Source organism: Excalfactoria chinensis, chromosome 3 (assembly GCF_039878825.1).
Source record: "Excalfactoria chinensis isolate bCotChi1 chromosome 3, bCotChi1.hap2, whole genome shotgun sequence".
Taxonomy (NCBI): domain Eukaryota; kingdom Metazoa; phylum Chordata; class Aves; order Galliformes; family Phasianidae; genus Excalfactoria; species Excalfactoria chinensis.
In genome coordinates, this window is record NC_092827.1 from 84,145,918 (window position 1) to 84,159,595 (window position 13,678).

Genomic DNA, 13,678 nt, shown 5'->3' on the forward strand with positions numbered 1-13,678 from the left:
TAAAGCAGGTTTCCATTAGACACCAAGTCACCCGTGTGACTCTCTGGAGGCAGACTTGAAACTCAGGAACGTGGCACGGCCCTGTCTGTATCTCCTCAGCAAGACATGTCAGCAAGACAGCTAGAAGACTGATCCTTCGTTATGCATACAGGAAAACTAGCAGGTGTCTAATCATATGGGTTAACATCACTGCAGGCACCTCTCAGTGTCCAGGAATCAGGCTGGGACATGGCTTTGTTTAAAATGCCTTTACAGCATGTGTCATATTTTAGGTGAGTATTTGTTCTAGGCATGGTATCAGAGTCCTCAGATGATGTGTGTGAAGATTTGGCTCAAGCAGACAAAGAGGAAAAGAATCTCATTTGGCTTGTTCTGCTCAAAGTTAGGATTTGGTCTGGGGTAGGGATCACAACTACTTTGCACAATACTACTAATAGCTCTTGGAAGTTCACTTCTTTGTATAGGGGGTAGCGACTACAGCTTTCACTGGAAAGCTGAAGAAAGGATCAACCTGATCAATTAAATCATAACATTTGATTGCTCAGGGATGTAGATTTGCCACCAAACTTCCTTATTGCACAGCTATTCTCTTTCTTCTGCGCAGTGCCTTGAACAGATTGGGTAGTCCTATGAGTTAAGCTTTTAGTAACCTAAGAGAAGATCGTAACATCAAAGCTCTCATGTCAGGAAATCACGCAGCTTCAGTAAGAGTTTGTCCTGGAGTCAGCTAATTCTCAGGCCTATATTCCCAGACCACATACATCAAAGACCAATTTTAGATTTTGGAAAACAAAACAAAAACAAACCAGAAATGCATTAGGTCACTGTTCTGTCTTTTCCTTGTTCAATAATGCTGTACAGTGCATGCAGTGCCACAGTGAAGGCAATCAAAAAAACACAGCTACCAGGGCACAAAGGTTACTGAGAGATGTTGACATGATTACTGTCACTGTAATACATGATAGATCACGGCGCATACCAGCAAAAGCCTGGACAGCAGTAATAGCTTATTGAAAAAAAAAGTACATGTAGTTTGATTTCTTTGAGAGATTTAGCTACTGGCAGACAAGGTTTTTTATATATATATATGTGTATATATATATATATATGTATATGTATACACACACACATAAACAGAAATGACAAGCACCAATATGTAGAGATGCAGAAATTAAGGCCACTTGGTTGTGGTATGCAGTAAAAGATAGAATCAAAGCTTTGAAAAAAGCATAGAAACCTTGAATTTCCATGGAGTGTCTCCTTTCTCTGTGCCATCATGATCCAAAACCAGACAGAGGCATCTCAGTACACTTAAGGTATGCAGGTGTGAAGCAGCACATACATGCTGAAAGCAGGAATCACACTACATAGACAAGTGGCTGCTCAGCCTCCCTTGTGGAGACATATTCTGCCTCCCATATTTTTGTAATTAAACACATGAAGAAAATACCAGTTTAAATGAAGTACTGATATTTTTTTCTTTTACTACAGAAGTACTAACAAGCATTTCACCATTTTCACAATGAAAACTCGATTCTCAGCCTGTATAAGAGGAGCCATACTGTCCTTAGGATTATTGTCTTCTGTTCCAGCCGGTGAGCCAGCATTTAGAACTTTCTACTTTAAAATGCATCAGTAGAGCTATTCTGAGGAATCCTCACAACAAGTAAGCTTTATCTGTATTAAAACTCTTCCTATACTTTAGTCTAAGCAGGTGAAGGAGGAGAGAAAATAAAGTAATACATTTTCTTCTGCTGGGACAAACAAACTGGTGTGGGTGGTGTTGTGTTAAAAAGGAGAGAATCATTTTTTATGTTAACTTTCTATTGCTCACAATTGCTTCACAAAGCCTATTTTTTAAAAGATTAAAATATTCTAAAAACAAATGTAATTCATTTCACCGTTAACTGTATTTTTTTAATAGGTTTACCATAAATGGAAAGACTATGAACACTTTAGATACTGATAAGGTCAGAAATTTCATTTCTTTTATATTTAAAAACGAATATTTTGGGGTTGTTGAGGAAGATAAAAACCTTTCATAAGCAATTCAAGTGGATCTACTCAAAGTGTGCTAAAAAATGAGAACACCGATCCTATTCCTGGATTAATGAATAAAGTACTTACTCTCCGTTTCAGTAGGACCGGCACTTGTTCCTTTTACTACCTAATTTTTTCCCAAATACTGACATATAATGTCTTTCATTGACACAACACTGACCCCGTTTTCCACACTTAGAAAGCACACTGGGAAATAGTTAAAATTCTGGTTTCATAAATTCAGATTGTACAATTCTAATTTATTTCTCAGGACCCAAGTGATCGTAAATATTTAGTGAGCAACATAGAAAAAACTATCTATGATAACACAGGAGAGAATATACTTTCTTACTGGAGATACTTTTATTTATAGTTGGCTATTAACATCTATTATCACCAGCTTACTTACAGTTTTTACTGGTGAATGGCCTATCGGAATTTCACCAATTTAATATTATTTAGAAGACATACATTTCTTTTAATGACATATTAGCCTACTTCTTTATGACAGTTGTACATACATTATATTGCAGCATTTACACGTACGAAAAACTGCTGATTACGGACAGCAGCAGAAGGCATCTCAAACAAAGAATTTTTCAAATCAGTTTAGAAGTGATTAGCCATTAGGAATATTTTAAAGAAGCATTTCATTACCTACCCAAACAGATCAATGTAGTTTACAACTAAAATTTACATAAGAATGTATTATGTACTAATATAATCAACAGAGCAATTCCACTTTCTTTACTATGTCTTGCTGTTGAATATACACATTCCCACTAATGAACTCTATCAACAGCCTGTAGCCCAGTCCTTTCCTGCAGAAGCATAGGACCCTAAGACTCAAGGCCATACAGACCTAACAGAAATAAATTAACATTACAAAAGACTTGAAAACTAAACTTTAAGTTGATGTCTCTGAAAGGTAATGGAGTTCTCTGCGCTGAACAATTCATATTCATATTTCTACAATGATTATAAATGCTTGCAGTTGGGGAAGTCCTCTCAAACTCTGGGTATTTAGGCTTTACCTGACAGAGTCTAGCAGGAGAAGAGAAGGAAGAAACTGAAGGGCACATCATCCCTAGAGCATGAGGTTTCAATTCATTCCACTGCGTTATTTAAATTATACATAGCAGATGTGCAAACCTAACAGTACACATGAAGCCTCAGAGCACTTTTGGTTCAGGGCATAAAAACTTATTTGCACAAAAAATCTGAGAGCTACATAAACCGTTTTCCATTAGAGAGAGACAAAGTTAAGTACATTGTACAAGGCCAAAGAGAAGATTAAAAAATGCAATATGGAGATTGCCTATGAAGAACTAGAATAAAACAGATTTTGCTTGGATTGGCATGGAGGAACAACCACTATCAGGACATTCAACTACCTAAAGAATTTTTAATAAGCAGTATGGGAAAGAACAGAGCTGAGTACTTGGGTGTTTATTCTTGGGAAAACAGCTATGTTCTCTTTCTTCTCATCAAATCTAGCACACCACCCAATCCATAGATCCACGCAAACATTTCAGTCATATTCAGTGTCCTGAGTTTTCAGGGCTATGAGACGCATGCCAGTCAAGAATCAAGACCCTCTTCCCACAGGGCTTTGTGCATTTGTTTCACTTATCAAAAAGAATAGAAAGAAGCAACCTGTCAGTTTGATAATTCTGAAATCCATCAACAAATGAGCCAATATTCTAAAATTAAAACCTTTCACTTATTGTAAGAGAGTTTTGTTAAAATATTCCAGCAACTCAGTCTTCTATATCAGAAAGAATTCTGAGGTACCAGTTTTGAATCTATGTCATGAAAAAAAAATTGGAAACCTGTCACGTGAAAAGACGAAATACAAGGCCATGGATTGCGTCTTTGAAAACAACTTGCTGCCAGTCCCTGAGAGATTTAAAATGAAGGTTTGAAGCATTCCTTGCTGAAATGTCTGACCTAAGAGAGGTCTTCTCTCCAGTTAGAGCTTACATTATTAAAGGGAAGAAAGATGAAGCTAATGCTGAATAGGAAAGAACAACTATATTTTAAAACTGCTTGTAGGAAGAGATGGTGGGAATCCTTTCCCCTGGCACAGTTGGGATTGCACGGAATATGCACACCACTAAATGCACAAAGGCAACCTTACATCAACACAGAGACAGACTACACTTGCAATCACCGCTGTAATCACTGCTGTCTCAAGACATAACTTCTGAGCAGGAGCTCTGGTTTCAAATCACTAAGAAACGCTTGCTTTGTAAAAATGCAGTTCTCTTTGACACTTCTTTCAGTCTTGCAAAATCCCAAATAATGTACCTACATCCCACTGAACTCCCTTTTATTCCAGAACACGAATTTTAACTTCTGGTTGCCTTCTATCACAATGCTCCAAAATACTCAGAATTAGTCATTTAATCTCTATCTGGGCTAAAATGGTTTACTGGAGAAATCTCAGCTTAATAAATTATGTATAAGAATTCTCTCTTTTATGTAGCTTGCAGGATCATTTGAGCTATAATATCATTTATGCAGCAGAATGAACTGAGCAAATAGACTGTGGTGCTACTCAGTAAGAGTAAATATTGGTCACAAAGCTGCTAGACATGGAAAGAAACATCTGCCTATACCAGAACACTTACAAATGCTGTCTGGGACCCTTCACCTTTCTACAGAAGGTGCCTCATTCTAAGCAAGACACAAAGCAGCTATCATGCAAGCTTCTTATGGATCATCTAACCAGGAGCTGTGAACTCCAGGATGGAAATCCAGAAGTGCTTAAGTATTTGTAGGGGAAAAATAGATCTCCATTCAGCCTGCTGCCCTCCAAATCTATAATACTTATCTTTTGCCCAGCACAGCCTCCAAAAAGATGATTTTGTCACTCGTCTCAAGTATCTACACTACAGTTCCATTCTGAAATTCCAAAGAGAAAAAAACATTAACCTGCTTTAATTTCACAGCATTCTTAGAGTAGGACACACACTGAGAAATTTGCTGTCAGCTTCCTTTCAGCTGCAAAACCCTTGAGTCTGACACAGCCACCTGCAGCCATGGACTGCAGTTTCAGTCTCTTAAGATGCTGGAGCCACAGAAGTAGCAGCTGCCTCTCCCCCTGCTTCCACTTACATCAAAATTTCAATGACTGGCAGAGGAAGGAGTTAATTAAAGGCCTCCTTTCTCTTCTTCTCCTTTAGGAAAAATAAGCTTCCTAAGTCTGAGTTCCAGACAGAGGTAACCAGACAGCTAATAACTTTGTGGGGGATTTCAGCCGCCTGAGGAAACTGCTCAGGGAGTCACCTGACAACAGACTGACAGTTTCAGGAAGGAGGATATTCCACTGGTGACTGCTGAGAAAGTGAGCGAAAGGAAACTTCTTGGCACAATGACAGCCATAGCATAGCAGGAACAGAGCACTGGAGGTGTCTCCCTCTGCCAGGCAGTCCTCAGACCTGACAGGCAACAATAGCTAGGAGGGTGTAAATGCAGCATGCAGGTGGAAGCATACTCAAGATCAATAGGGAAAGCAGCAACAAGGAATGGAGGAAAGGCCCAGAAAAGGGAAAAAGCTTTTTACGCAGCCTAAATCTGGCACCCGAGTGAGCTAAGGTTTTGATACATTAAATGCCTGCATAGATGCCTCTTTCTGTCACAGTCATTAGCAAGCAGATCCAGTACCTGTCGGGGACGCTGCTCCCCTGGCACTGCTATAGGCCAGAGTGACCCATCTCTTCAGGGGGAGACCCAGCAACCAAGGAGAAGCCATGAACATGGCAACATAGTGCTAAAAGTCACTAAAGCTAGGCAAAAGCTAGCTAAAAAGCACCCTGCCATATGCAACAGGACAGCACCATGGCCAAGTTAAGGCATATTGCACCCTGAAGATGGGGATGCCTCAGAAGAAAATACACCTGAGAGATCCTACAGGGAAAAAAAAAAAAAAAAAAGCCCACAACCAAAGTTCCTTTTCCATTTGTTTGGAATTGTTATGAATATAATTTTTAAATGAATACATTGAATATAACCTTAAGCTAGCTCAACACTTGTGGAGTCGGAGATGAAACTGTTTATCGAAATGAAAAGGGCAATTCTGATATTTATATCCTGAAGGATATGCAGTACATCACAAACGTAATTCGCAAAGATACCAGTTCATCTGAATTCTGCAAAATTCCATCTTCAGAAATAGACCAGGAGGAGTGCTAGAAGCAACAAGCCAGGGAGCTATTTCTATACAAGATTCACATTTAAACCAGATTAAATTCCAAACTCTAAAAAGCTGCCTTCTTATGTGCATTTTCCCCAGCCTCTAAAGTACCAAACCTTCTCTGCATTTCCAAAAGCATACGCTATTTACTTTATTTAACATTTGCATTCTGATTGCAATCGGTCTTTTCTCAATAAAAGAATTAACTTTTCAGTCTGCTAACCTAGAACCATCAAGCTCTCACTTCTACTATCAATCACTGTCACTTTTCTGCTGACTGCAACTCAATTAAAATCCAATTATTTGAATAACTGGATGGAAATTGCTGTCGTAAGATGTACCTTTTTACTAGGAACATTTTGTAAAGAAAACTGACTGCACAGGAGCGGTGTGGTTTAAAAGTAAGATGGGCTGGGAAAAAACTAAGCTAATGAACATGGAGGGAAAGAGCGTCACTTCTGGAGCAAGCACTCAATTCTAAAATTGGAACTTCTGGCTCAGAGCAAAGCCTAAATTATGTGCCCCTGCCAGCCTCACTGCCTGCATCAAGGAAGTTGGCCCTTCTGTGCCAAAAAGTTCATGATTTTTACTGATGTTTGAAAACAACAACATCAAAGAAAAACCCACAAAGGTACACATTCCTAGATCACCTTACAGTAAGTACCCCTAGTGCTATTTTAAATCATGCCAGTGTCAGTGATACAGGTGCTAAAGAGGACTCAATACTGATTTATTTCTCACATTATTAGAATCTCACATTAGTTGGGTTTTAATCAGGATGTGTGCCTCAGTTTCCTTGCAGCTATAGATATTTTCCTTGTCCTGCAGGAACTCAAGATCATTTGACAAAGCACTCTGTCAATGGAAATCTTCCATTATGATTTTGCTTCTTAGTTTCAAATACATATATCACCAAAGCTTTGATTCATTTAACCAAAATGGAGATAATAATTACTTTGTTTCTCAATACTGAAAAGCTAAATTTGCTGATACTGTTAACATACACAGATAAAAAAAACATTAGCACACTAATTTAACTTCAGTGGGCTAGTGCTAGGTTAAAAAATTATAATAATAATACTCTAGGCTTTAAGGTTAATTTTCCACAACAGACTTCAGAAATGAAACTGTTTGCATTTTTTCAGGTATAATTATCTAGGACTTACTTGGCACCCAGAAGTTACCACGAAGGACAGTTTTTAGGAACAAAGAATCTCCTATCAAATGTATTTCTTCAGCTAATTCCAAGTATTCTTTTATCACAATATTCTTTTAAAACAAGTACAGCTGATCCAACTTATTTCTTTTCAGTGTAATGCTGTTGCCTTCTTTGCTGCATCATAATATCATAGCAACTGAATTACACCTACTATGATCTTAATAAATTTCTACAGCAGTGGTTCACTGAAGAATTAAAATTCACAGAATTTAAAATGGAATATTAGGTTATGATGATTCATGTTTGACAAAATACTTTGAAATGGCATACAGGAAGAAATTGAGACAGAGAAAGTATCAAGGATAAGAAAATGGAAGCATTAATTAGGTAGGCAAAGTAATTCCAAAATCTGATTGTCACTGAAGGATATAAATCTTGATAGAATCAGACAAGTTCATATTACTTTCCCATTGTGATTGCAGTTGATTTTTATTCTACATAATTAGATTTCATACTTTCTCTTCCATCTTCCTTGTAACTTCAGGCAACACACCTAATGTCTTTTTAGCTGCTTTACAAAATAGTTAGCTCTGTTTCATTAAAAGAACATAACAGATTGCAATTATGCTCAAATCTGTTCACTTCACAGAAATGAGACTTTCACATACACGTAATCCAGCTTCCTTTAAAGCTAGCACTCCAATAAACGCATATGGCCTTTTGACTCTATATGCTAGCCATGTCTCTGAGGCGAGGTCTGAAAGAACATCTTCCAAAGGCGGCGATGAAGAATGTCAGATTTCAAGCCAATTTGGGTTTTCATACAAGCTTAGAAGCGATCATTTATATAGTGTGTTAAATCAAAGCTACTTACTCTTTTTCTCAAGTTGTAAGTCAAAATGAGATTTCTGGAGAAGGAGTGTGAAAAGGCTGTATAGAACTCCAGCACTTTCTGCAAGGCATCTCTCTTAATCACATGAAGATCACAGTAGGTCAAAGCCCTTACATTTGCACAGGACTGAGCAAGGGTAGATTCCTTCCAGAAGACATCACCAAAAACATCTCCTTTGCCTAGAAAAAAAAAAAGATGCAGCATTGCCTTCAATAATAGTGTTATTTCTGCCAAAAATATTAAAGAGCATACATCTCACCTAGGAAGTCACAGTTCTTCCATTTTATGCGCTCAGAACAAATTCTGGCTGGAAAACAAGGTCTTTCAAATATTCCACTGATAACCTTTTTTGCTGTATTTTCATTAATTACAACAATCATGGTCAAAAAGTGTTTCCATGTAAGAATTTCCCTTCAAACATCACTAAAGATTCTTCTCTTACAGTCAAGAAAAACACTTCAGTTTTGGTTCATGTTCTCTTCCTATTACTTTAAAAGAGTTTAATTGAGAGGAAATCCATTTTCCATTTCTTCTTGTAACTGACGTGCAAAAGATTTGTTCCTCACAAGTTGCTGAGTTTTCTTAATCTGGCTAACCACTTTATTAGCACTGTTGTGTTAATAAACTCAGTTTAGTTATAGGTTGTAACAAAACGGTATTATACATCATTATTAAAGTAAGTTGGGCCTATTTTGTTCTTCATTGGAAGAAAAGTTCATCTTTACAACAGCATGACAGAGCAAATCTCTGTAGTGCTTTCCGACTGGTAAGAGTCTCAAAAAGAATATTCCAGTAGCTGTGTGTGCTGTGCACCCATATAATACAGTAGAAGTTTAAGGTAACAGAGTTGTTGAAAAGAACATGAGTACAAGTGAGTTACCATCAATATAATACTGACAAGAATATTCAGTTGTTATTTACAGGAAGACAGAAAATACACCGTTTCCTTATAACCTTCTCACAAATGTTCCTGTGTAGCCATCTCTAATAGCCTGGGGAAAACCAATGAAATCCTGACTGAGGAATATCTGCCCCCATCTGGGCACTATAACACATAGTAGGTATTCCAAAGTCTGCCCAAAGTGCAGTCCCCAGGGAGGATTTCACTAGTTACATCCTGCCTCATGCTGGGCAGAAAGAATAGTGTTCAGGAGAAAGTTAACAAGCTATTTTCCAGAGTAATAGTCAGTTGTTTGGTTGGGTTTTTTTCTGTTTTCCAAAATACAATGCTAACAAAATAACAATATTCAGATGTTCTCTTGATAATGAGTGCCAACATTTGTTTTGAATGGTATTCTTCTTTTAAATCTCTACAGTGTTATATCACTACTCCAAATCTCTAAGACAGAGCAACAGAAGAAGTATGTTCATAATGTCCACCGAGTTGTGCTAGGGCTGGTTATTCCTTTCTTGTACAAAGTACTCATTTGCCTGTAGTCATTCTTAAAGCCAAAGCATCAAGATACATATTAGTGGTCTTTCTAGGTTTTTCCCCTAAATAAGTAGTCAAGCATAAAAGTCTACATAGGAAATATCATAAACAAAATGGTCAAGAAGCCTTCTAAATTTGACCCAGATCATTCATGCCAGCCCTTGAGCTGTACTTCCACCTTCACATGATCTCTTCCATGAGAAGCTATTCATCCTGGTGACACACTACAACATAGCACAATAAGCTGGACTTCATGCTGATGTGCCCCCAGTCCTCCACAGATGCCTGTGCATTCCACCTGCCAGGGACCGGTTTTCCCCTGAATGCTTTAAGACAGTGTAGACTGCCTTTCAATTTCAAATGCATATAGACACTGAATCTATCTAAACACATTTTTTCCCACAGAGTTAGGCAAAAGCACCATAATCGCATCCTTTCTACCACTGTCCCTTTACGCAAGGCAGTACCAATATCTAGCAATACTACAAAGGTTGTGTATCAGGAAACATGGTGGTAGCCCAACAGGTCACTGCAGTAAGAGACTTTTCATTTTTTAATGGCACTGACTTTTCATGTTTTCAATTATTTAAGTATATGCTTTTTTCAGTAGATGCCTTAAAAATGGCCTACAAAAATAGCTTCCACACAGTTAAAATAGAACATCTTCCACAAAGCATTTCGGCAGGCAAACACACAATATATTCAAAATTGAAATGAAAAGACTTTTATGCACTATAAAAATTGATATGCTTCACTAGGTAAAAATTGATTGTTTGCCTTCAGAATAAATATGCTTTTACTTGGAATCTTCCAGGCAATTAGCTAAACAACTGTTTTAATTAACACTCTGGAAACTGTCAAGTATAGAAATGTGCTGTCACTGATGAGCAGCAGTCAGAGCAGATAGTCCAAGCATAAAGGAGAGACATTCCAGCTTGTTTCTGGGGCTATTTCTTAATCTCTCCAGAGAAGTGTTTGTATCATAAAAAGACACAATAATTATGCTACTGCCCCATAGCAGCATGAAATCTAATTAGTACAATGCAACTACAAACATTATGGAGCTGCTCTGTGTACATAGGAAATGAAATAACGCACAAGTTAGATTTTATCTTTTCACTCATCAAACTGTATTGGGTAAAGTGTAGGACATCACTAGAGAACCTGAGTCAAAACCCTCCTTTTCTACGTAACTCCAAGCTTTATACATCTCACCTTGAAGAAAGATTAAAAAGCCAGGGAAATGCAGATGGCCATTTGTTTGTCAGTACTTTGCATTTCTCATTCCCAGCTCACAGAATTCCAGACATTTGCCAGGAACACTACCTATCAATCATGCTTAAAGCGGATGATCTAAGCTTCCACTATTAATCATTTATTTGCCCTGTTCTGGGCTGAGGACCTTTTCACTCTCAGAGCAGCCTGCACTGGAAAACCAGAGTTTTCTGCCTTTTATATTTACTTGTTTAATTTTCATAACAAGTCCCCAAACCCTGATATATTTAAACTCTAAAGAATTATTTCATATATTTCATTGGGCAATGAGGCTTGTGAAGGGCTTGGAAAAATCAACCCTCTGAGGAGAGGCTGAGGGAGCTGGGGCTGTTTAGTCTGGGGAAAAGGAGGCTGAGAGGAAACCTTATCACTCTCTTCCAGTATCTGAAGGGTGCTTACAGTGAGAGCGGGGCAAGTTTCTTCTCACTGGTGACAGGACGAGGGGAAATGCCTCAAGTTGCACCAAGGTAGGTTAGAAAACACTTCTTTACAGAAAGGGTAGTTAAACATTGGAATAGGCTCCCCAGGGAGGTGGTTGAGTCACCATACCTGGATGCATTTAAGAGCTGTTTGGATGTGGTACTCAAAGATATGATTTAACAGAGGGTTGTTAGAGTTAGGATACTATGGTTAGGCTGTGGTTGGACTTGATGATTTTTGAGGTCTTTTCCAACCTGGGTGATTCTATAACCAGCACCTTATTCTTCCCTTGTCTTTACATCACATTTGATGTTCATCTTAAAGTGAAATTAGAATTTCTCTGTTACCATTGCAAATTCAGCCAGAGTCAGGCAAAAGATCCACATCCAATCTGCCTCCTAAAAGCAGCACTCAGAATGAAGATCTAAATATTGCAACTTAGTCTAGTATTTTTCTGATTCTGTTCAGGAACAGAACTGTATTCACACTTTATGAGCCAAACTGCCATGATGTGCCTAACAGAACAACGCAAACAGAAGATACTCCACACTATTCACAAATCATCATTTGGAATATCTTGACTGACAAAATAATTATATCATTTCCTGGCTCTAGATGTCTCAGTGTCATGGTACAGTTTTGGTGTGATGTAGGTAACAGGTGCTGGGTAGGGAGAAGAGGACAGGAATTTGTATATTAAACATCTTCCAAGTCATGGTATACTTTCCAAGGATTTTCAGAACATCAACCAAAGTAGTAATCTCAGAATCACTCTCAAATCAATAGTAATAGTTGCTACAGCAGCTGATACCAGTTGGGCTCAGGTCCCCTCCAGACTTGCCTTCATCAGTATGCTGAACAGTAGAACTGTGATCTGACAGTCTCAGCAAACCCAACACAAGCCAGAAGAACCAAACACTGCTCATTGCAGAACTGAGTTATCTTGGAAATCTGGTGTCAGCAAATACTGTTAATCAGCCTTCCACTGCAGCTGCAGCATCTGCATATGTAGATTCCTAGCACTGCTTCCCAAAGTGCATCACAGCAAAAATAAATTTTCTTACGGATAGAACGTGGTTTTAGGCAAAGAATAACTGTCAGCTAGAAGAACCAGAGCTACAGTTTGGCATCAAGGTGGAGCACACAGTTTGTGTCCCAGTGTTGCGTCCCCATGTGTGCGATCCATCAGCCACTGCATAGTCAGTAGCTTGGCGCTCCAAGACATTGGAGCCAGAAGAAAGTGATGCATGGAAGTGATCTGCTACTTTAGATTTTCTTAAGAAAATCAAGAGTGTACCTTCAGTGACTTGCCAGGTGCACGAATGGAAACACTGTATCTGTACATGCTTTAAAACACAGATTGGCATCAGTTCTGTAGTTAGCTTGCTATACAATCGAATGAATTGTTATTATACAAGAAAAAAAGGAAAGTACTTTTTTCAAAGGACTGGAAGAAAAGCTACTATGAATTAGTTACAGCCACAACTTCTATTGTTACTATTGTGTTTGTCTCTGCAAATAGAGTATGGATTATATGTCAATATTTGACCTAATGTGATAAGAAGAACAGCTTTAAAATGTTAACTGGGCTCTACAAGATTTCCTCACTAAAAGCCAGGAGGCTGCATCAGAATCATTCACCCTTACTTGCTTTTTAATAGTTACCATAAAAAACTGTAATAAAGACAAGTTTGTACCAAGCTCAGAAGTTGCCAGTTCAAATAACGAGTCATCAAATGTACTTGAATTTATTTGCATTTGCTAAGTAACGGGAAAAATATATATATAGCACAGTACGTGTTGCCACTGCACAAAAAGCATTACTTCAAAAACCCTACGTGAGGATCATATTGCAGCATCCTTGCAGTTCCTATCCAATGACTTAGAAACAGGATTTATGTTATAGCTGTTGCTTGAAGCTTAAGTTAAAGCCCTCACATATGAATTTTCTTTTCAATTTCAGACAAAAGCTTTCACAAGAGTTTAAAGAATTGAATTTTGCCCTCCAGAATAAACAATTTGAAGCATACCTCTGAAAAAAAGAAAAGTATTTTGAAACCTGTAGACAATGAAGGAAAGCATGCAAGCGCTCCATGAATACTTGTAGATTTAATTGTTTGTCTTCTCTTCACACCTCTCTTTGGAGAGAGGTATACAAGTGTATACAACTGTGGTGAGCAAGCCTTCCAAATTCTCCATATCCATAAACATGCTGGAGTCTCACCTCCACCATATCTCAACACTGGCTGCCAATGAGCCACT

At 38.1% G+C, this 13,678-nt stretch overlaps 1 protein-coding gene across 8 annotated transcripts in view; it reads right to left on the minus strand.

The window, feature by feature from the left end:
• KCNH1 (potassium voltage-gated channel subfamily H member 1) overlaps window positions 1-13,678 on the minus strand; it is a 174,406-nt gene that overhangs the window by 66,567 nt on the left and 94,161 nt on the right. For all 8 annotated transcript variants that reach the window (XR_011903079.1, XR_011903078.1, XR_011903077.1 and 5 more), the window contains exon 10: window positions 8,272-8,468. Coding sequence is in view for 2 of the 8 variants with exons in the window: in XM_072331918.1 (XP_072188019.1) it covers window positions 8,272-8,468 (197 nt within the window). In the remaining 6 variants the exon portion in view is untranslated. The remainder of the gene's footprint in view (window positions 1-8,271; window positions 8,469-13,678) is intronic.